At 39.0% G+C, this 23,787-nt stretch overlaps 1 protein-coding gene across 9 annotated transcripts in view; it reads left to right on the top strand.

The window, feature by feature from the left end:
* C18H16orf87 (chromosome 18 C16orf87 homolog) overlaps positions 1 to 23,787 on the top strand; it is a 72,701-nt gene that overhangs the window by 5,718 nt on the left and 43,196 nt on the right. For 3 of the 9 annotated variants that reach the window (XM_054533847.2, XM_054533852.2, XM_054533851.2), the window contains exon 2: positions 12,300 to 12,396. In XM_054533847.2, the coding sequence (XP_054389822.1) occupies positions 12,300 to 12,396 (97 nt within the window). Of the gene's footprint in view, positions 1 to 5,223; positions 5,681 to 12,299; positions 12,397 to 23,787 lie in introns of those variants that run through there. The other 6 variants (XM_024234012.3, XM_054533846.2, XM_054533849.2 and 3 more) reach the window with 4 other exon arrangements.

The following is a 23,787-nucleotide window of genomic DNA, read 5'->3' as shown; positions in this document are numbered from 1 at the left end:
CTCCTTCCTCTAGGCCCTGACAACCACTGTTCTACTTTCAGTTTCTATGAATTTCATGACGCTAGGTCTCTCATCTAAGTAGAGTCATACAATATTTGTTATTTTGTGTCTGAATTATTTCACTTAGCGTCCTGTCTTCGAGGTTCATCCATGTTGTGGTGTCAGAATTTCCTTTCTTTTTATGGCTAAATCATATTTTGTTGTATGCACAGTCATGAGTCACTTAACGATGGGGAAATGTTCTGAGAAAGGTGTCATTAGGTGAGTTCATCATTGTGTGAGCATCGTAGAGTGTACTTACACAAGCCTGGATGGTATGGCCTACTATACACCTAGGCTATGTGGTGTAGCCTATTGCTCCTAGGCTACAAACCTGCATAGCATGTTACTATATTAAATATTGTAGGTGATTGTAACACAATGGTATTTGTTTATCTAAACACAGTAAAAATATGGTATTATAATCTCATGGGACCACAGTCGAATGTGTAGTCTGGAATGATGTTATATGGTGCATGACTGTACGTAACATATTTTGTTTATTCATTCATCTGTGAATGGGCATTTGGGTTGTTTCTACCTTTTGGCTATTGTGAATAATGCTGCTGCGAACATTGCCATACAAATATTTGCTTGAGTATTGGCTTTCAATTCTTTTGTGTATACCTAGAAGTGGAATTGCTAGATTGAATGGTAATTCTTTTTTTTTTTTTTTTTTTTTGAGATGGAGTCTTGCTGTGTCACCCAAGCTGGAGTGCAGTGGCACGATCTTGGCTCACCGCAACCTCTGCCTCCCAGGTTAAAGTGATTCTCATGCCTCAGCCTCCCAAGTAGCTGGGATTACAGGCACATACCAACATGCCTGGCTAATTTTTGTATTTTTAGTAGAGACGGGGTTTCACCATGTTGGCCAGGCTTCTTGAACTCCTGAACTCAAGTGATCTTCCTGCCTCTGCCTCCCAAAGTGTTGCGATTACACGCATGAGCCACCACACCAGGCCTCAAATAGTAATTCTATGTTTAATTTTTTTAGGAACCTCCAGGCTGCATTTCCACAACAACTGCACCATTTTACATTCCCACAAGGGTTGCATTTTCTCCATATCCATATCCATATCAACGCTTGTTTTCTGTTATTGAGTGTTTTTATCATGAAAGGGTGTTGAATTTTGTCAAATGTCTTTTCTGCATCAATCAAAATAGTCATGTCATTAGCTGGTCATGGTGGTGCACACCTGTAATCCCAGCTACTTGGGAGTCTGAGGAAGGAGGATCACTTGAGTCCAAGAGGCAGAGGTTGCAGTGAACCGTGATCGAGCCACTGCACTCCAGCTTGGGTGACAGAGTGAGACTCTGTCTCAAAAAGGTCATGTCGTTTTCCCTTTCATTCTATTAATGTGGTATATTACATTGATTGATTTTTGTATGTTTAATCATTCCTGAATTACAGAAATAAATCCTCCTTGATCATGATGTATAATCCCTTTAAACTGTGCTGAAGATGGTTTGCTAGTATTCTGTGCAGGATTTTTGGATCTTAAAATTTTAGCGCAAGTAAGGAAGGCAGCATATTTTTCCCTGGTAATTATGATTGAGGGATGCAAATTTAAGTTAGAAACTTGAAAGAACAGAGATTTTACATATTATTATAATATGTTCCATGTTTTTATAGTAATTATTAAAGAGGCAATGAACCTGACATTGGACCTCTGTGAATGGTATAATTAAACATTTTACAAATGTGATAGAACAGTTGGAAGTTTATTTTCCCTCAAAAGAAAATTCCTGCATAGAAAAATCATAGATCTGAAATCCACTTTTCCACTGAAGATAATTTAAATTTTAACTATTACACTATGGGATAAATAGTTAACCAAGTTATGAATGCAAAGAAAAAGTCTTGAAGGAAATTAAATGTGTCACTCCAGTGAACATGCAAATGATGAGAATGAAAAACAGCAGTACTACTGATATGAAGAAAGTTTTAGTAGTCTGGATAAAAGATCATAATAGCTACAACAATCCCTTAAGCCAAAGCCTAATCCAGATCAAGTCTCTAACTCTCTTCAGTTCTACAGAAGACTACAGAAGAAAAGTTTGAAGCTAGCAGAGGTTGGTTCTTGAGGTTTAAATAAAGAAGGCAACTTGGCCAGGTGCAGTGGCTCACACCTGTAATCCTAGCACTTTGGGATGCCAAGGAGGGCAGATCACCTGAGGTCAGGAGTTTGAGACCAGCCTGGCTAACATGGTGAAACCCCATCTCTACTAAAAACACAAAAATTAGCCAGGCATGGTGGTGGGTGCCTGTAATCCCAGCTACTGGGGAGGCTGAGGCAGGAGAATTGCTTGAGCTCGTCGAGGTGGGTGGAGATTGCAGTGAGCCGAGATCATGCCACTTCACTCCAGCCTGGATGAAAGAGCGAGACTCCATCATAAAGAAAAAAAAAAGAAGCCGTTTCCATAATGTAAAAGTACAAGGTGGGGAAACAAGTGCTGATGTAGAAGCTGCAGCAAGTTATCCAAAAGATCTAGCTAATTTTATTAATAAAGGTGGCTACATTGAAGAACAAATTTTCATTGTAGGCAAAACAGCCTTTTACTGGAAGAATATGCTACCTAAGACTTTCATAGCTAGAGAGAAGAAGGCAATCAAGGCCTGGCTTCAAAGCTTCAGTGGAGAGGCTCACTGTCTTGTTAGGGGCAAGTGCAGCTGATGACTTTAAGTTGAAGTCAGTGCTCATATACCATTCACCAAATCCTAGGGCCCTTAAGAAACATATTAAATCTACTCTGCCTATACTCTATAAATGGAATAACAAAGTCTGGATGACAGCAAATCTGTCATGGTCTACTAAATATTTCAAGCCCCCTGTTGAGACCTACTGCTTGGAAAAAAAGATTCTTTTCAAAATGTTATTACTCACTGACAATGCACCTGGTCACCTAAGGGCTCTGATGGAGGTTTAAGAAATTAATGTTATTTTCATGCCTGCTAATCCATTCTGTAACCTATGGATTAAGGAGTAATTTTGACTTTCAAGTCTTATTATTTCAGAAATACATTTTGTAAGGCTATTGCTGCCATAGATAGCAATTCCTCTGATGGATCTGGGCAAAGTCAATTGAAAACCTTCCGGAAATGATTCACCATTTTAGATGGCATTAAGAACATTCATGACTCATGGAAGCAAGTCAAAATATAAACATTAACAGGAGCTTGGGAGGAGTTGATTACAATCCTCATGGATGACTTTGAGGGGTTCAAGACTTCAGTGCAGGATGTAATTGCAAATGCGGGACACACAGCAGAGTCTCACTCTGTTGTCCAGGCTGGAGTGCAGTGGCACGATTGTGGTTCACTACAGCCTCGACCTCCTGGGCTCAAGCATTCCTCCCACCTCAGCCTCCCAAGTAGCTGGGACTACAGGTGCACATCACGACCAGCTAAGATTTGTATTTTTTTGTGAAGATGAGGTTTCATCATGTTGCCCAGGTTGGTCTCGAACTCTTGAGCTCAAGCAATCCTCCTGCCTCAGCCTCCCAAAGTGCTGGGATTAATGTTGCAATCTCATGATAAAACTTGAACAGATGAGGAGTTACTTCTTACGAAGGAGCAAAGAAAGTGGTTTTTTGAGGTGGAATCTCCTGGGGAAGATTCTGTGAACATAGGGGAATGGCAACAAAGGATTTAGAATATTACATAAATATTAGTTGATAAAGCAGTGGCAGGGTTTGAGAGGATTAACTCCTTTTTTTTTTTTTTGAGACAGAGATTTTCTCTGTCACCCAGGCTGAAGTGCAATGGCGCAATCATGGTTCACCGCAGCCTTGACCCCCTGGGCTCAGTGGATCCTCCGCCTCAACCTCTTGAGTAGCTGGGACTACAGGCATATGCTGTCATCACCTGGCTATTTTTTAATTTTTTGTGGAGATGGGTTTCACCATTTTGCCCAGGATTTTTAGTCCAATTTTAACATCAAGTTGTGGACACTGTTTTTTAGACATAATGCTGTTGTACTTTTAATATATTACAGTATAGTGGAAACATGTTTATTATATATACTGGGAAACAACAAAAAATTGAGTGTGGCTCTCTTTTTTGCAATGGCCTGGCACTGAACCCCCAGTCTCTCCAAGGTATGCCTGTAAATGACCAAACAGGAAGCAATCTCATGGGTTTCATATTAAAAGCTTTAAACATTTATATACCTGTTATTTATACAAAGTGTGCTTACAGGCATTTACTATGTAAAATTGTAACTCATAACTTTGCTTTAGTTAACAATTGTAGAATAAAAAGTTATCAGTGGAATAGCCAGTCTCTGTAATAAATACATATTGGTAAATTTTCTCTGAGCCAAGTGTACAGTTTGTAAATTTTCTTTCTGTTATGTTTGTTCTGATTGTTTATTAAGTATAACTTTGGGTCTGTCAAATTAAATATTTAAAAGTAAGCTTATATTTTGCATAGTTGTTTTTAAATTTCATTTTTTCTTTCTTTTTCTTTTTTTTGAGACGGAGTCTCGCTCTGTCGCCCAGGCTGGAGTGCAGTGGCCGCAATCTCGGCTCACTGAAGCCTCAATCTCATAAACTCAAGCGATCCTCCCACCTCAGCCTCTCTACTAGCTAGGACTCCAGGCATGGGCCACCACGCTCAGCTAATTTTTAAAAATCTTTTACTTTTTGTAGAGGTGGGGGTCTCGCTATGTTGCCCAGAATGGTCTGGAACTCCTGGGCTAAGAGATCCGCCCTCCTCGGCTTCCCAAAGTGCTGAGATTACAGGCGTAAGCCATTGCGCCCAGCCTCGAATAATTTAATTTTAATGTTAATTTAGTAAGTATCAGTCACGGACAGATTGGAAAAAGAAAAACAACTGATCCCTCATCTTGATAGTGAGTAGCACTGGTATACACAGCTAGGCTGCTCCTTGAAGGCTGACACTGCATTTTATTCAAATTTTCCTGACAGTGGGACTTAGGCAATTATATATTGAATAAATAAATGAATTTTCACTCTGCTGCTGGGTCCAGTGCTCTCATAAAAAGTCTATCATAATTCCTCAATGATTAGCCTTGGTAACATCTACTTAAGTTTATTAAATGCCAGGATCCACGCTATGCCCTTCACCATTCATTCCCTAGCCTTCGCTCCCACGTTCTCTGTGGGGAGGGGGCGTGCCCAGCACTACGGCCCGCCCTACGTATGCATTTGTTGGTCGAACTCGACGCCCGTTGCTGCCGAGTCCCGCCCAGGCCTTGCCCCCTCGTAGTCGGCCAGGCCGAGAGGAGGCGTGGCCACTGCCGCTACGGGGCGGTCCGGTGCAGGGGGGGCGGGTCTCCTCTCCTCTCGTGATACTCTGGGCGAGTTCGCGGGCGGGGTGTGGGTCGCGAGCTGCCGTGGGAGCGCGTGTCGCGGTCCCCAGGAGCCGGCGGCCGACGCTCCGCCCCGCCCCCTTGGCGCGCAGGTCCCGCGCTAGCTCGTGCACGCGCGCACGCGCGCACCCGCCAGAGGCTTGTTTGAGGCCCGCGGGGACGGGGCGGGCGGAGGCCGGGCTGCTGAAGTGCGAGGGGAGGAGCCCGAGCCGTCGCTGCTGCCGCCGCTGAGGGAGAGGAGCATGTCTGCAACTCGAGCCAAGAAAGTGAAGATGGCCACCAAATCATGCCCCGAGTGCGACCAACAGGTGGGTGCCGGGGGCCGGGCGCGCGGCCGGGCGGCAGTGGCTTGGCGGCCGTTGTCTGTGGAGGGGGGCCTTGCCGGGCTCCCGGCGGCCGAGCGGTGGGCAGATCCTGGGGCCCGCCGGCTGCGGCGGGGGTCCGGGGCCGGTCGGGCTGCACCGAGGGGTTTCCCGGGAAAAGCCCGGGGCCGTGGCCCGCCAGTCCACCTGGCGGCGGCCAGACGGCCAAGCCCCTTCTTGCTGTGTCCCGGCCACTGGAGGAGCGCGCCTGTGGTGGGCTCACCGGGCGGCTGTCTGGAGCCCCAGACTCTCCTCGCCGGCGGCGGTGACAGCGGTGGGAGCCTGCGGGCCGCAGCCCCGGCGAGAGTGCGCCGCACGCCCGCCTCCGAGGCCAGGCCCTGGCTCCGAGAGCCCCTCCTGCGGCCGGGGCGGCTTTGTTCCCGGTTCCGACGGGTGCGGGGCTCCCCCAAAACGGCCCCTCCGCGACCGGGGCGGGCGCCTGAGTGGGACAAAGGGGGCCGCGTGTAATGATTTTGAGTTTCGGCGAATTTGGAGATTTTTTTCCCTTCCTCATGTATTTATTATATTTTTGCTGTGCAATCGCGAATCCTGCCTTTACATTGTTTTTAATGGGTCATGATTGAATAAGGCCCCCATTTAAGCCCTTCCTCCTTTTTGGGCGCTCCTTACTTCCCCACCCCTCGCAGTATCCACTGTTAGAAATTTGGCCTGTCTGCTTCCAGATCTATATCTCAGTCTGTCTGAATGTCTCTGTCTGTCTGTCTCTCTCTCTCTCTCTCTCTATCTCGTTTCTTGAATTTGAAACGATTCCTTTCTACATTGAGTTCATGGTGTAATAGTTGTAATTCAAAACATCTCATTTCAGTGATCGCTGTGTTTAAGCGTGTCTCAATTCTTTACTGGAATAATAGACATTCCTTTAAGCCTTAACATCTAATGAGTTAAAACTACTTCAGTTAAAACCATTCGTAAGGCCCTCGTTTGTTACCAACATGTAGATCTGGGTGTGTTTTTTCCTTTTCCACTGAGTGGATTTTTTCAAAATGACTACCTTTCTCTCCTCCCCTCCCCCCACCGCCTTTTTTTAAAAAATCAAGAGTAATTTGAAATGGCTGGAGACTTTAATAAGCTGATTTTAGTGCATTTTTCAAGGAGAATTCTTGTAGGTTTTTCAAATCTTTTAACGGAAAACATGTTACATGTTTTATTAAGTATCCTTTATGGGCTGTAGTAAAAATGCTCATCAGAAAAAGGTTGTGCAAGAAATACAGTTGGAGGAGCTATACCAGTATGCAGTGTAAAAACAGTTTAGTCATGTTTTCCAAAGAGTTACTTTCATTCTTACTACTGAACTAAATTTGTTAAATTTTGACAAAACTGGACTTTGCGATATGACTGTTTGTGGGAGATTATTTCAGTGTTTAAATCATTTCCAATTATTCCAATTAATTGTGTAGAAGTATAAGGTTTACATGGTATGCGTTATGCATTCCAATTTCTGTAAGGCACAAGTATTTGCAAATCCTGACTTTGTTCTAATTGGCATAAAGCAACCTTTTAGGAAAAATAGCCAGTTTTTTATGGCTATTTTTATATAAAACAGCAAAGGATAATAAACATAGGAGTTTCAGAAAAACTGTTCAACAAAACAAGATCAGCGTTTTATTTGGACAGATCACATTCATTTTGTTATACACCCCCTCTCCCATATTTATTCTTTCATATAAAATCAGCTTACCCAGCTTTCGCTGCCATAACAAAATACCATAGACTGGGTGGCTTAAACAACAGAAATTTATTTTCTCACAGTTCTGGAGGCTGCAAGTCCAAGATAAACGGTGCAAGCATGATTATGTTCTGGTGAGGGCTCTCTTCTTGGCTTGCAGATGGCTGTCTTCTTGATGTCCTCACATGGCAGAGAGAGGGTCAAGCTCCCTCCCTTTTCTTAAAAGGTCCCTAATTACATCATGAGGGCCCCACCCTCATGACTTAATTTAAACCTAATTATCTCGCAAATGGCCCATCTCCAAACACCATCACATTGCGGTTAAGGCTTCAATATATGAATTTGAATGTCGGGGGGTGCATAATTCCGCCCATAGCAAACTAGTACATAATTTAATGAGTTGGTTTGTTTTGTCCTTTTTTGCAAATACTTAAGTGAATATAACATACATAAGGACTAATTAAAACTTTTGGTGATATGAACCTTATGTGAAGAAATAATGGATTAATTTTAGCTTTCTAATTATTTAAAAGTACTAGCTTCTTAAGTTACAAGCCAGAATATGATTATAATCCAGAAAGCCATTTTCTAAACATTAGAGTACTGCTATGATTCTAAGTTGCCTAAAAAAATTAAATTCGAATTTAGGTATAGTTTATAAACATAAATGTAAAATCTTTGAGATTTCCCAGTTGATTAGATTTACTTAATGGTATGTGTGTGTGTGTAAGTTTGAAAAACGGGTACAGAGATCAGCAAACAAGAAAAAGCTAGATTTTCAACTGCTTTATAACATCTCCTTTGCAGGCTTCTATTGAACATATCATTCTAAAACATCTTAAACCACAGTGCTTTTCATTTTCAAGGGGTTTCATATCCATCAATCACTCAAAATTACTGAGCTGTTTAGTGTGCATCAGTGCTCAAGATTCTTGTCAGTTTTCTGGTATCTTTTGTGTATGCTTCTGTTTTTGCCTTCATTTTTTAAAAAAGTAGAGCAGCTTTTTTTTTTAATTTAAAGGACATTTTATGTGATGTATAGAAAATATGTCTGGTATAAGTTCCTTTGGTTCTTTCAGTAGTAGAGAATATAAATGAGTTATCTGTAATATAATTATTTTGGAGCTTTTAAAAAATCAGTTAAATGGCTGTGCATGGTGGCTCACGCCTGTAATCCCAGTACTTTGGGAGGCCGAGGCGAGTGGATCACGAGGTCAGAAGTTCCAGACCATCCTGGCTAACACTGTGAAACCCTGTCTCTACTAAAAAATTAGCTGGGTGTGGTGGCATGCACCTGTAGTTCCAGCTACTCGGGAGGCTGAGGCAGGAGAATCGATTGAACCTCGGAGGCAGAGGTTGCAGTGAGCCGAGATTGCACCACTGTACTCCAGCCGGGGCGACAGAGACTCTGTCTCAAAAAAAAAAAAAAAAAAATCAGTGAAACACTATAGGACCAGAATTTTTTTTATTTTTTTTTCAGATTTAAAAAATCCAGGCCGGGCACGGTGGCTCACACCTGTAATCCCAGCACTTTGGAAGGCCGAGGTGGGTGGATCACCTGAGGTCAGGAGTTCGAGACCAGCCTGGCCAACATGGTGAAACCCCGTCTCTACTAAAAATACAAAAATTAGCCGGGCGTGGTGGCAGGCACCTGTAATCCCAGCTACTCAGGAGGCTAAGGCAGGAAAATCACTTGAATCTGGGAGGCGGAGGTTGCAGTGAGCCGAGATCGCACCATTGCACTCCAGTCTGGGGGACAAGAATGAGACTTCGTCTCAAAAAAAAAGATAAATAAATAAAAAATCTGTTTTACTTGTAAAACATACAAACAACCTAAATCTTTTTTTCAAAAAGTGAATTAATGCCCAGTAAACTATCAGTAAACAATACTTTGAATATTTTCTTTTCTTTTAAAATCCTGAAAGTGTAACATTAGAATTTCATTACTGTTAGGTTTAGTATTATCAACTGAAATTTAAAGAAACTTTAGTGTGTTTGTTTAAAATCTAAATTATACTATAATTAATGAAATGAGGTTAATATTACTGAAGTTGTCCAACCTATTTCATAATTCTTTTTACAGGATCTAGGGTGGTGATGGTGGTGGTGGTGTGTTTTTTTTTTTTTTTTTTTTCCAGGGCAGAGGTTGTGGGGAAGGAACTTTTTATTTTAAACAGGACTATAGAATGAATTAACTCAGGCACATGAGGGTTTATTGAGCATAAAACACTTTCATTTGTGGATGAAAATCAACCTATCAATTCAGTTAGTCAGTGTTTGTGCATTCTGGGTCCCAAAGCCAAATGTACATTTCTCATCTAACTGCAACACTGTTAATTCTGGAGATGGATTGATATGATGTTCTTTTGTATAAGACTGAAACCCAAATTCAAATTTATTGAGTTTCAGTAGCTAGAAGAAAATGCTTGCTGATTAGGAAAGGAGCTGTTGAGTAAGAACATGCATTTGCGTATTTTGGATAGCATTAATTTAAAACAATTTACATTACTGTGGATGCCCTTAATGATATGTTTAGGTGTAAAGGAAATGAGTCAGTGCCTTTGAGCTTGGTTTCTATGAAGATACGAAATTTGAAAAAATGTCAGACATCTATTTTAGAAAGATTTTACACTATTTAAAAAATGTAGCATTTTTTTGTCGTGATTTGAAGGGATCTCATTACATTCTTAACAAAGCAAGCTGTTAGACAAATCTGGAGTTTGATTATTTTTATTGATTTCTTTGTTATTTTTCTTAAATACAAATTGGAGATCCTTTGTTCAATGTTTTTATACAAAGAAAAGGAATTATTCTGCCAAAATTTCAATTTAGCTCAATTAGATCAAGTATTTAGATTCTATAACATGAGGCATTCTGTACATACATAGATAAAAAGCTTCATAATTTTAACTCAGTTTTTACATAGCAGAACAACTGCCAAATGGGGGAATTTATCTTACAAAGGGAATTGCAGTTTTCTTACTGTAATTATTCTGTAAATACTTTTTCATTGAGATTAGTTTCAGACTTTTGGTGAACATGTCTTGATTCCAAGGATCATTAACTTTGATATGGGTGAAATGATTATGGGGAAAACTAAAAAATTTTTTCAGTGATTTTCAGTAGCACTTGGCTTAAAAAACAGTTATAAGTTTGGAGTAGAGAAAGGAAATTTACGTATTTTGCAGATTTGGAAACAGAAGCTTGAAGATCTTAAATATCTTGTCCAGAGTCATTCCTGGAACTAAGATATAAGATTCTGGATCTAAATTCCTGCTTTCTCCTACATTCTCTTTTTTTTATGTCAGCATACTTTTGCCCCTCAAACTGGTTGTTGTTAGAAAGAATAAGACCTAATATTTGATAGCACAACGGGGGACTATAGTCAATAATAATTTTTTTTTTTTTTTTTGAGACGGAGTCTTGCTCATGTTGCCCAGGCTGGAGTGCAATGGTGCGTGCGCTCTTGGCTCACTGCAACCTCTGCCTTCCGGGTTCAAGCGATTCTCCTGCCTCAGCCTCCCAAGTAGCTGGGATTACAGGCATGTGCCATGACGCCTGGCTAATTTTGTATTTTTTTTTAGTAGGGACGGGGTTTCACCATGTTGGTCAGGCTGATCTCAAACTCCTGACCTCAAGTGATCCACCTGTCTTGGCCTCCCAAAGTGCTGGGTTTACAGGTGTGAGCCACCGCGCCCAGTCCTATAGTCAATAATAAGTTAATTGTACATTTAAAAATAACTAAAAGAGTATAGATTGTTTATAACACAAAGGATGAATGCTTGAGGGGTTGAATACCCAATTTTCCATGATGTGATTGTTACGCATTGCATGTCTGTATTAGTGTACCCCATAAACATGTACACCTACTATCTACCCACAACAATTTAAAAAAAATCTGGTTGCTGTAAACTATTCTTTATTCTTTGTCAGTGGTAGTTGATATCTTCTCTCATGTTAGAATCCTGAGTTATTTTCACTTCTTCCCACTTTATCACCAGTCATCTGTTTGGGCCTTTGTCTGTTTTTCTTGCCTTTGAAACTCTGGCAGATCTACCTTTTTCCATTTCCATTCTCACTGTTCCACTTGGTCCTTCATAATCTTTTACCGGGATTACTTTAATGACTTCCTACCCACTCACCCTTTTCAAATTTGTTCTATACCGTAAAATGCTGTCAAACTAACATTTTAGGAAATGCTACCTTTTTCCCCCACATACTTCCCCTTGCTGTGACCCTATTACAGTTTTCTATTGGTCACTCACATCAGTGCATATTTAATATGCATTTATTTTTTATATATTGGTATATTTTATATATTGGTATGGTATAGTCCTCCTGGTTTTGTTAAGCAGTAGAAGCAGTTAAGCAGTAGAAGAATATGAGTATCAGGCCGAGTGTGGTGGCTCACTTCTGTTATCCTAGCACTTTGAGAGGCTGAGATGGGCGGATCACGAGGTGAGGAGTTTGAGACCAACCTGGCCAATACGGTAAAACCCCATCTCTACTAAAAATACAAAAATTAGCTGGGCATGGTAGTGCGTGCCTGTAGTCCCAGCTACTTGGGAGGCTGAGGCAGAAGAATCACTTGAACTCAGGAGGCGGAGGTTGCAGTGAGCCTAGATCATGCTACTGCACTCCAGCCTGGGTGACAGAGTGAGACTCCGTCTCAAAAAAAAAAAAAAAAAAAAAAGAATGTGAATATCTATGTGATATGATACTCATCTCAGATCATTTGTTGTAAGGAGTTGAGGTTTAAATAAATACATGATTCCTCCTTCAAGTAATTTATCATTCATTTGAGGAGACCACATAGACACTGAGAAATTTAACAATAGAAAAATAGTAATAATATATATTTTTCTTTTTTTCCTACAGGTTCCTGTTGCATGTAAATCATGTCCTTGTGGTTACATATTTATTAGCAGAAAACTTTTAAATGCAAAACACTCAGAGAAATCACCGCCTTCTACAGGTAACTGTGAGTTTAATACATTTTTAGCTTTTTGATGTAGAAATGTAAAGTTAATTTTTGTAATTTACTATTTACATTTTTTGTTGAAGTTAAAAGTTTAAATCTATTAAAGTGTTTTTGGCTTTTATTAACTATTGGAATTAGTTTATGACGTTGGTTTCATGTGCATTCCATTTAAATGTTAAGTCCCTTACAATGCTGATAATGCTTGTAACAAATTTTTTATTTTTGAAGGTGGAGAACCATTGAAGGGTTTTATCAAGGGAGTGACCTGATCTGATATAAAAACTTTTTAAAAAAATAGCTTTAGTAATAATTGACATTGAGTAAATTGGATGTATTTGAATTGCACAGTTTGATAAGTTTTGACGTATGTATATACCAATCAATCACCACAATCAATATTATGAACATTCATCAATTCAAAAGTGTCCTAGTTCCCCTTGTAATCCCTCCTTCCTGCTACCTCCACCCCAGGTAACCACAGATCTGCTTTCTGTTACTGTTCATATTTATGGAATCATATAGTGTGTACTCTTTTTTGCCTGGCTTCTTTCACTGAGTGTAATTATTTAGGATTCAGCCATGTTGTATGTACCAATAAGAGTTCATTCATTTTTATTGCTTAGTGGGAGTCTTTGTATGGAGATTTGTTTATCTATTCTCCTGTTGATGGACATTTGAGTTTTTTCTCTCACGATGGTGGTAAAATTTGCAGCAACTTTTAAGTTTTGTTTTTTTTTTAAACTAGTGGCTGTTGAAAAATATAACTTGGTTTTGGTATGAAAAACGTTTTTAGACATGTTGGCTATATTTTACAGTTCCCTGACTGAGGATATCCAAAAAATGATTTTGTTTGAACTTGTTGCTTTTCCATTAACGTAGACAAATTGGATTTATTCAATAGACATATTTATTAATATTAAAAGATACAATTTTGTTACTTATTCTTGGCTAAAAGCAGACCTTCATATGGTGGTGACCTCGAAATAAGAGTAGGTTGATTACAAATATATACTGAGCACCTGCTATATGCTAGACACTATTCCAAGCTTTGGGCACAAAGCACTGAATTCTACTGTTAAGGCAGATTTACTGCTGTCATGGAGCTTATATTCTTGTGGGTGGGAGATAGACAGTGAACAAATATACAGAGAAAATGTAACCTTGTGATAAATGCTTTATAGTCCTATCAAGTGACTGGAAGGCTACTTTTGATTGGGTGGTTAGAGAAGGCCCCTATGAGGAGGTGACATTTAAATGGAGTCTCAGTGGATAGAAGGGGCTAGCCATGATGAGATCTGGGAGAAGAACATTCTTGACAGATGGAAATAGCAAGTGCAAAAGTTCTAAGGTTGGAAAAAATTTTTTATATTTTAGGAACAAAAAAGACCATTGTGATTGCAGTGTAGACAGTATGATTAGAAGAGTGGAAGATGAGTTCACAGGGCTAGGCAGAGGCTAGATTATATAGGGCTTTGTAAACCAGAGTAAGAAGTTCGGATTTTGTTTGTAAACTGTGAGGAGAAACTGTCCCTGAGATGGGGTGGGATGAAGTGAGGAGAAGATGGCATCCTCTCATTTGAGTTTTAGAAAGACTACAGCAGCATTCTAGCTGCTGTGTAGAGAATAGTTTGTAGGGGTACAAATATAGAAGTGGATTATTGCAGTAGGTTAACTAAGGATACTGAGTTAGACAAAGAGTGGTTATAGTAGCAGATGATTCAATAATAATTTTTATTTATGTCTGAGAGGTTTATTTATCTTAAGTCTATATAGAAGTGGCAGGAAACTTGTTTAGTTCCATTTCTGTCACTGTTTCAGTTCTCTTCTCATCATGAGAATGAACATAATTCATTGGTTCTTAAGGGTGGTTGCTGGGTTGGCTATATAGGATTCATCCAGAGAACTTGTTAAAAATGCATTTCTGGATCTTACTCTTTGAGGGTTTGGTTTAGATAAAGGAACCCTGAAATGATGATTCACTCGGTAGCTATTTTGGGGTGGCGTGTCAGCTCAGTGCTGAGTTTCTAAAAATGAATAAGACATGGTCCTTGTTCTTAGGGAGACAAAGTGCTTATTTTTTTTAATTCAAGTATTTTTGAGCTCCTTTTATGTACCAGTGATTCAGATGAGAAATGAGTTAAGAAAGTCAACAAAGATAAAAGAAGGAACAGGGCCAGGCATGATGGCTTATGCCCATAATTCCAGCATTTTGGGAGGCCGGGGCAGGAGGATCACGTCAGCCTGGGAAGTTGAGGCTGCAGTGAGCTGTGATTCTACCACTGTATTCTAGCCTGGGTGACAGAGTGAGACCTTGTCTAAAACAAAATGAAAAAAAGAAGGAACAGATGATACAAGTGTTAATGAGTTGTTAAGTTTAACGAGTTAAACCAGAGGGAAGAATTTAGAAGATTGCCAGATCTCTGACTTGGATTGCTAGTTAAAAGAGAATATAAGAGGGAAAACAAGCTGTGGGGGAAAGATGAAGAATTTAATTTTGGGTATAGAAACATCATCCATGCAGATTTTTTTTTTTCAGTTGGACATATAGTCTGCAGCCTCAGCTGCAGGTAAAACTTTTGAGCCATCAGTGACTAGATGGTAGTTGTCATCATGGAAAATGGATGAGCTCGCAGTGCAGAGTTTGTAAGTTAGGAAGAGGAAGGCGTTCAGGGACTAAACTGTGACAAGCACCAATTTTACAGACAGGTCAGATCAACTAAGAAGAAACGTGAGCTGTAGGAGAAAAACCAACAGCACAATGTTATGTAAGTCATGGCGATGAGTTTTAAGAAGCAATTCATTATTATTTTGTATTTGGAGTTTCCTGAGATTTCCTTGTTTAGTAAGAGTGGTCTTTTGACTTTGAAGTGAAGATGAAACATTGAAGCCCAGAAATCCCTGCAGGAGGAGGAAGAACCAGCAACAAAACCAAACCAGAAAGGAAGGAGAAACATCAAGGATAGGCTGTGCCATAGAAACCACAGGAGGAAAAGATTTTAGGGAGAGGATTAAGAGTATTCAAAGCCTCAAAAACGGTTTGGTAGAGTACAGACACGGGGGTCAGACAACCTGGCTTCAGATTCAAATTCTGTCCCTTTCTAAGCAGCCTAGTTAAACTCCATGAGCAACTGTTGTTTGTTTATAAGATAGATTTATAGTACCAGTGTTAGAGGATTGAAGTACATATGAAAATGTCCAACATTTGCAAAGCATGGTAAGTTTTAGGTACTCAATAATACTCGTTTTTACAATTAAATTTCTTAGAAGTAAGATTTGCCTTGGATAATCCCATAGTATGTAGAGAATTGAGAAGAGTTTAAGGTCACTACAATTTATCAAGTGCTCAATGTTGTCAGTGAGATATAGAACATTTCAGTTTTAAGGAAAGTAGTAGAGAATTAATAGAAGAAACGAAAATGTACATTATATATCTGAAAGATAACCAACTTCACTAATTATCAGGGAAATACAGTTGAAACGAAATGCCATTCGTTTTGCCCACAGTTCACATAAATGTAAAGAATTTCTAAGTACTTTCATAAGTATGGCAAAATGGATAGTCTCATACTGTTGGTGGGAGCATAAGTTGGTACAGCCGTTTTGGAGACCAGTTTTACCAGTAGTTGTTAAAAGGTTTAAATACACATAGCCTAGAATGCAGAGCTCTTAATCAGTAGGTAGGTAGCCTAGAGAGCCTAATTGTTTATATACACAATGAAGCATTTACTAGGGTTTTCAAGGCAACACTTTATAATAGCAGAAGGTTGTTAGTAAGCCAGATGTAATCAGTAGGGGAATGGTTAAATTAAGTAGCTAAATTATCTTTTAGTTAATAGTATATGCTAGTTTGAAAGAATGATACAGATTTTATGTACTGAAATGGAAAGATCTCTAAAACATTGTTAATTTAAGGAAAAACTGTAAAACAATACTTGGATATGAGCTTGTTTGTTTTTAAAACCCCACAAAATGATTTCTACATATAGTATTAATAAGTAAATACATAAATGGATAGATAGGTAACTATATAACAAGTACAGAGTCAAGGAAGACTTGTTTGCATAAGTAAACATCTTTTTTAAAAAAGAAGTATAATTAAAGCTCATTGATTTTAAAAATAAAGCTATAAAAGATATTTTTAAAATTTCACTAGTTTGAAAGCTCTTATTTAATTATTGTACACAATTTGTGATGTGCAGGAAGAAAAGAATCTGTTAGGCTGAATAGATTTAGCTAGATATGAATTGTTTAAAACTCACGTTTTTCATATATACTAATTAATTATTTATACCTTCATAACATTCAGAGAAATAGGGAGGTGGTAGAGTAAAACTATATAGAACTTAGTGTAGCTGAAAATATGTACACATAAAATCTATTGCAGGAATTAATGAAAAAATTTTTTTTTTTTTGAGACAGAGTCTCGCTCTTGTTTCACAGGCTGGAGTGCAATGGCACGATATTGGCTCACCACAACCTCTGCAACTTCTGCCTCCTGGATTCAAGCCATTCTCCTGTCTCAGCCTCCCAAGTAGCTAGGATTACAAGAATGTGTCACCACACCCGGCTAATTTTGTATTTTTAGTAGAGGTGGGGTTTCTCCATGTTGGTCAGGCTGGTCTCAAACTCCCGACCTTGGGTGATCCGCCCGCCTCAGCCTCCCAAAGTGCTGGGATTACAGGCATGAGCCACTGCGCCTGGTGGAATTAATGAGTTTTTTAAAGTTTAAAATTAATTTTGGTGAGAGAAAGAGATGTGTGTTAGCAGTAACACTGTGTTAAGAAATGCTCAGCTGGCACGGTGGCTCACGCCTGTAATCCCAGCACTTTAGGAGGCCGAGGCGGGCGGATTACCTGAGGTCAGGAGTTTGAGACCAGCCTGGCCAACATGGTGAAACCCCGTCTCTGCTAAAAATACAAAAATTAGCCGGGCGTGGTGGTGTGCACCTGTAATCTCAAATACTCGGGAGGCTGAGGCAGGAGAATTGCTTGAACCAGTGAGGCGGAGGTTACAGTGAGCCAAGATCGTACCATTGCACTCCAGCCTGAGCAACAAGAGTGAAACTCCATCTCAAAAAAAAAAGACAGAAAGAAAGAAATGCTCAGGCTGGGCACAATGTCTCACACCTGTAATCCCAGTGCTTTGGGAGGCCAAGGCTAGCAGTTCACTTTGAGCTCAAGAGTTCGAGACCAGGCTGGGCAACATGGCGAAACCCTGTCTGTAAAAAAGAAAAATACAAAAAATTAGCCAGGCATGGTGATGTTAACTGTGGAGGGTGTCCAGGTTCTTGGTGTCTTGAACAAAGAATTGGACGAAACACACAAAGCAAGGAAGGAATGAAGAGATTTATTGAAAATGAAAGTACAGCGTGGGAGTGGGCTTGGAGCATAGGGGCTCAAAGGCCCTGTTAGTTACAGAGTTTTTGTGAGTTTAAATACCCTGTATTTGGGGCACACCCTATGTAAAAGGAGAGGATGAAGTAAGGTTACAAAGTCATTTACTTGGCCTATGTCCTATGGAGAGGATGAAGTAAAGTTACAAAGTCATTTTCTTGGCCTATGCCCTATAAAGAGGATATTTCCTGTTATAGCTGAAGTGTGAGATTGCCTTAGTTCCCTGCCTCCAGACCCTATTTTTCTGCCTCAGTGGTGTGTGCCTGTTGTCTCAGCTACTTGGGAGGCTGAGGTGGGAGGATTGCTTGAGCCTGGGAAGCAGAGGTTGCAGTGAGCAGTGATCTCACCACTGCACTCCAGCCTGAGTGACAGAGTGAGACTCTATCTCAAATTTAAGAAGAAGAAAATTTTAATTATAAAAACTATAGAAGAAAAAGTAAATTTCTAAATGGACACTGGTTCATAAAATTTAGAATTTAAAATTTAATAAAATTTAAAATTTAGAGTTTCCTGTAAAGGAAAGGAAAAATAGTTGAGATAATAGGAAATTATAATTGCTTATTAGTATTTTAACTATGTAATTTTCAGTGAGTAAAAGGTTTAGAGTAAGAATAGTCAAATAACCTCCTCATTTTTTTATTGGGAGAAAGAAAAAAGGGAAAAAAAACCTAAACTTAGTTTTCAAATTATTCTTTAATATAATTTAATAGGCTAAGGCTGATAAGCGAAGAAGTTTATAAGTGACAAGTTCACTTTTAGTTAAGGGAAAAAAATGGAGAAATGATTATCACCTGTACCTTTTATAAATCCAAAGTGATTGAGTATTAATTCAGTAGTATAAGTGGTCCTCAACTCTGAATTACTTGACTGTGGAGGTTTGGTTCTGTTATTGAGAAAGTATTGTTCTTTACTTGCTGGCCAGGCTTGGTGACTCATGCCTATAATCCCAGCACTTTGAGAGGCTGAGGCAGATGGATCACTTGAGGTCAGGAGTTCAAGACCAACCTGGCCAACATGGTAAAAACCCATCTCTACTAAAAATACAAAAATTAGAAAAAAAGAAAAGGAATCGTCGTCCCTTACATGCTAATTGCATAAAAGTGCTGTACATTCCTATATGGAACATGGCTTTTATATAGTTGATTACTGTGGGTTTTTTTTTTTGCCTTTTGATGAAAAAAATGCATACCTTTACCTCTGAGCTTGTACTTTTAGGTTCTTAATCATATAGTCTATGATATCTATATTCATCTTTAAAACACTTTTCATGGAGTTCTTTGACTTCTAATTAAGACTGATTGTTTTTAGGTCTGCCGTACAGCTGTTGTACTAGGATTTCTTTCCATTGTACTCCCAGGATAATCCCACTCTTTCTTTCTTTCTTTTTTTTTTGAGACAGAGTCTTGCTCTGTCACCCAGGCTGGAGTGCAGTGGCCTGATATCGGCTCACTGCAACCTCCACCTCCCGGGTTCAAATGATTCTTCTGCCTCAGCCTCCCTAGTAGTTGGGATTACAGGTGTGTGCCACCATGCCCGGCTAACTTTTTTATTTTTAGTAGAGACAGGGTTTCTCTATGTTGGCGAGGCTGGTCTTGAACTTCTGACCTCAGGTGGATCTGCCCGCCTCAGCCTCCCAAAGTGCTGGAATTACAGTGGTGAGCCACCGCACCTGGTACCACTCTTTCTTACATGCTATGTCTTTGTTCTTTTTTACCCATGTGTTTTTACTTTTGGAACAAATTTCCCAGAAATTGTTTTATTTCTGGAAAAACTTTTCCGGAAAAGCCATAATGTACATTTCCTATCTTCTATTGTGGAGAGTGCCTTTGTTTTGCATTCACACTTTAATTTTGTTCTCATTCTTCCTTGGCATTCAGTGGGTCCTTTCCATCTGAAAGCTCAGGTCTTCAACTCAAGGCGGTTTTTATCCATTATTGCTTTTCCCTCCATTTCCTTTTCTTTTCATTCTGGCATGCCTATAGGATCATGTTAGGATTGCCTTGTACACTGTCTTGGAAACTGACAGTGTATTGGAAGAAGGATAAAGATAGGCAGTACAAGGATATTGGCTCAATGATGTCATCAAAGACTTAGTCTCTTTCTTCCACCTTAAGAAGATGTGGGTTATCCTCATTGTTCTGAGGTAGTTCTTATTGCACACCTAAGCATCCTATACACATTTCAAGAAGGAAGAAGAGGGAAGAGCAGAGAGACAAAGGGGCATGCCAGCTATGCTTCTTCCCTTGAAAAAAATCTTTCTGGAAACCTTACCCAGTTTCACTTACCTGTCATTGGCTAGAGCTAGATGCCACCTCACCTGCAGGGAGAGTCTTGAGAATGTATACCTATTTTAGGCATATTGTCCTCTTTAACAGAACAAGATTCTGTTCTTAAAGAAGATGCGGAGAAAGAATAATGGGTAGATAATTAGCAGTTCTGCCATAGGGATATCTATTAGGTTTCTTGGATCTTTCCTTTATTTTTCTTTACTTTCTGTCACATTCTCTTTTTGTCTTTTTGCTTTATTCCAGGAAATTTTGTTGATTTTCCTTTCTACATCTATAATTTTGTCATCAAGCATGTCAAATTTAGCTTATTAGCACCTAAACTTTAGCGGGGTATCTTGTTTTCTAATTTATTCTTTTTCATAGAATTTTGAAAATACTTTTGTTGTGGTAAAATATAACAAAATATACTATTTTAACCATGTATAAGTGTATAGTTTAGTGGCATTAAGTGCATTCATATTGTATTCTTAACCATCGCTACTATCCAATTCCAGAACTTGTTTTTCCAAACTGAAACCCTGTACCCATTAAACAATGACTGCCACTTCCTTCTCCCCCGTGCCCCAGGCAACCACCATTCTGCTTTCTCTGTCTGTGAATTTCACTGCTCTAGGCATCTCATATAAATGGAATCATACAATATTTGTACTTTTGGGTCTGGCTTATTTTACTTAACACAGTGTCCTCAAGGTTTCATTCATGTTGTAACATGCATGACAATTTCCTTTTTAAGGTTAAATAATATTCCATTGTATGTATATGCCATATTTTGTTTATGTATTCATCAGTGGACACTTGGGTTGCTTTAACCTTTTTGCTATTGTGAATAATGCTGCATGGTATACAAATATCTGTCCTGATCTCTGCTTTCATTTCTTTTGGGTATATGCCCAGCGGAATTGCTGGATCATGTGTTGATTCTATTTTAATTTTTTGAGGACTGAATTTACTGTTTTCCATAGCAGCTCCATTTTACATTTCTACCAGCAGTGTACAAATGTTCCAGTTTCTCTACATCCTCACCAACACTTATTTTTTGGTTTTGTTTTGCTTTGCTTTTTATAATAATCTGAAGAGTATGAAGTGGTATCTTGCTGTGGTTTTGATTTGCATTTTCTTATTGATGTGATATTGAACATCTTTGCATGTGCTTAGTGGCCATTTATATATCTTCTTTGGAGAAATACCTATTCAAGTTCTTTGCCCATTCTTGAATTGGGGATTTTTTTGTTGTTGTTGTTGACTTTTAAATTCTTTATATTATTCTGAATATTAATCTCATAATAATTTGCATGTATTTTCTCCCATTCCATGTATTGCCTTTTCATTCTGTTGATAGTGTCCTTTGATACACAGAAGTTTAATTTTGATGAAGTCCATTTTGTCTGGTTTTTTTTTTTCTTTCATTGCTTTTGCTTTCACTTTTGGTATCATATCCAAGAAATTATTGCCAAAATCCAATGTCATGAAGCTTCTTCATGATTTTTAAAACAGTTTTATGGTTTTAGTGGTTATATTTAGATATTTGATCCATTTTGAGTTAATTTTTGTGTATGGAGTAAGATAAGGGTCTAACTTCATTTTTTGGCTAGTGTGAATTATGCTACATTGTGTAGATACCCAGTTTTCCTGTTACAACTTGTGGAAGATACTGTACTTTACCTTGAATTGTCTCAGACTCTTATTGAAAATCCTTTGACTGTATGTGTGTGTTTATGTCTGAGGTTTATTTTTATTCCTTTGGTCTGTATATTTGTCTTTATGTCAGTACCACACTGTTTTGATTATTATAGCTTTGTAGTAAGTTTTGAAATCAATAAGTGTGGGACCTCTAACTTTGAATTTTTTCAAGATTGTTTTGGCTACTTGGAAATCCTTGGGATTCCATGTGAATTTTAGGATGGGTGTTTCTGTTTCTGCAAAAATAATCTTATTCTTAATGATAATCTCCTTTCAGATCTCTCAAGGTATGCATTAGAATGTTTTAATTTTTTGTTTGCTTGTTTGTTGAACTATCTTTGTTCTTCCTGTTTTATTTTGGCTCTTCTCTCGACTATTATTTTCTTCTTATAGCTAGTAATGTTAAATTGACTGTTGGTGTGATACAAATGAAGGACTTGGTTTATCAGTGTAGATAAGTTTAATGAATATCCTACACTGTTTTAAACGTTTGTTTTGACAAAAGGTCTCTTCAGTGTATAATTGGGAGTTTAGTGGCAGGAGGTGAGCAGGCAGTACACTGGTGAATTCCCTTATTGCCAAAATAAGGCAGGCTTCATTCTGGGGTGGAATGTGAAATCTCTTACAGTATTTCATTCCTGTGAGGAGCTGGCTTTTTCCTATATTATGGAGGTTTGAAGTTCTCTTGCACATTGCTCTGTTCCTGAGAGCTTCCTTGTGTTAGTTGCTCTGTATACATAGGCCCAACTGTACTGCAATAGTCTCTAGTTATTTTGATGATCACCTTGGTGGCCTGCTCTCCCTTGCTGTACTTTTTGTCCTGCCCTGGGATTATCCTTGAGAATCCTCCTTTGGGAGGAACAGCTCTCCGTTCTATAGCAGCTATCACTTACTCCTATTTTTGGATTGTAGTTTATTTTATTCTTGTTTCTTATCAGAACCATCAGGTTGCCAGTTTGCTGAAATTCTGTAATTTTGGGTCATTAATAGTACCTTTTTCTTGTTTCCAGCACCACAGATATATTTTCCTTTTTCTCCTTCCCCTTTTCCCATGTTTCTTCTCATTCAATGGGATTTTGAGAAGGTGGTGAGATAAATGTGTGTCCTATCCGATTTTATTTATTCAACAGTCTGTGTAAGTAATGTTCTGGGTTCTGCAAATAAGGTAGGCAAAGGATTCCCAACTTTCATAAAGCCTATATTTTGTTGGAGGAGACACATTGAGCATATAAGTAAATAAATAACAGATTATAGCTGTAGTAGATTACAGGAAGTAACTTGGGCTGGGAGAATCAGAGCAAGTGACCTGTATATGGATATCTGAAGGAAAAAAAGGCTTATCTTATGAAGAGCCTTGGGAAGGGAGCTCTAGGCAGAAGGATTAGCGTATACGTAGACTCAGCGGAGGAAGGAGCTCGTTTTATTAAAAGAAAGGCACGTCTGGACTGTAGTGAACAAAGTGGTGAGCATGAGCATCATGAGACTGGAGAAAGAGGCAAATGCCAGATCTGTTGGGGACTTGTCTTTGGTAAGGAATTTTTAGTTTAAATATGGAAAAAAGCTTATGAAAGGCTTTAGAAGGGAAGCTATGCAGTTTGATTTTTGTTTTTTTTTAAGATAATATTGGCTGGTACATAGAGAATAGGTTTGGCTGGGATGTTGCCCGTGGAGGTGGAGAGAAATGAAGAGATTATGGGTATATTTTGCAAGGAGTATCTGTGGACCTTTGCGATGGTACAGGAAGCAAGATGAGTCACAGACGATTACAAGTTATTTGACTTGTACAACCAGGTGATGCTATTTACTAATATGATGAAAGTAGGAGGAGTAACAGATTTGGGAGAGGGAGAATCAAGAGTTTTTTTTGATACAATTTGAAATGCCTTTGAGACATTCAAGTGAAGTTGTCAGGTAGGCAGTCTAGAGTTTAGGGAAGAAATCAGAGCAGAAGGTGAAAACTTTGGAGCCGTCATAACAATAGTGTTTAATGCTGTGGGTTTACGAGATGATCTAGGCAAAGTCTA

Source organism: Pongo abelii, chromosome 18, assembly GCF_028885655.2.
Source record: "Pongo abelii isolate AG06213 chromosome 18, NHGRI_mPonAbe1-v2.0_pri, whole genome shotgun sequence".
In the NCBI taxonomy this organism is placed as follows: domain Eukaryota; kingdom Metazoa; phylum Chordata; class Mammalia; order Primates; family Hominidae; genus Pongo; species Pongo abelii.
Note: the sequence above shows the minus strand (reverse complement) of the source record. Positions and strands in the feature narration are given on the sequence as shown.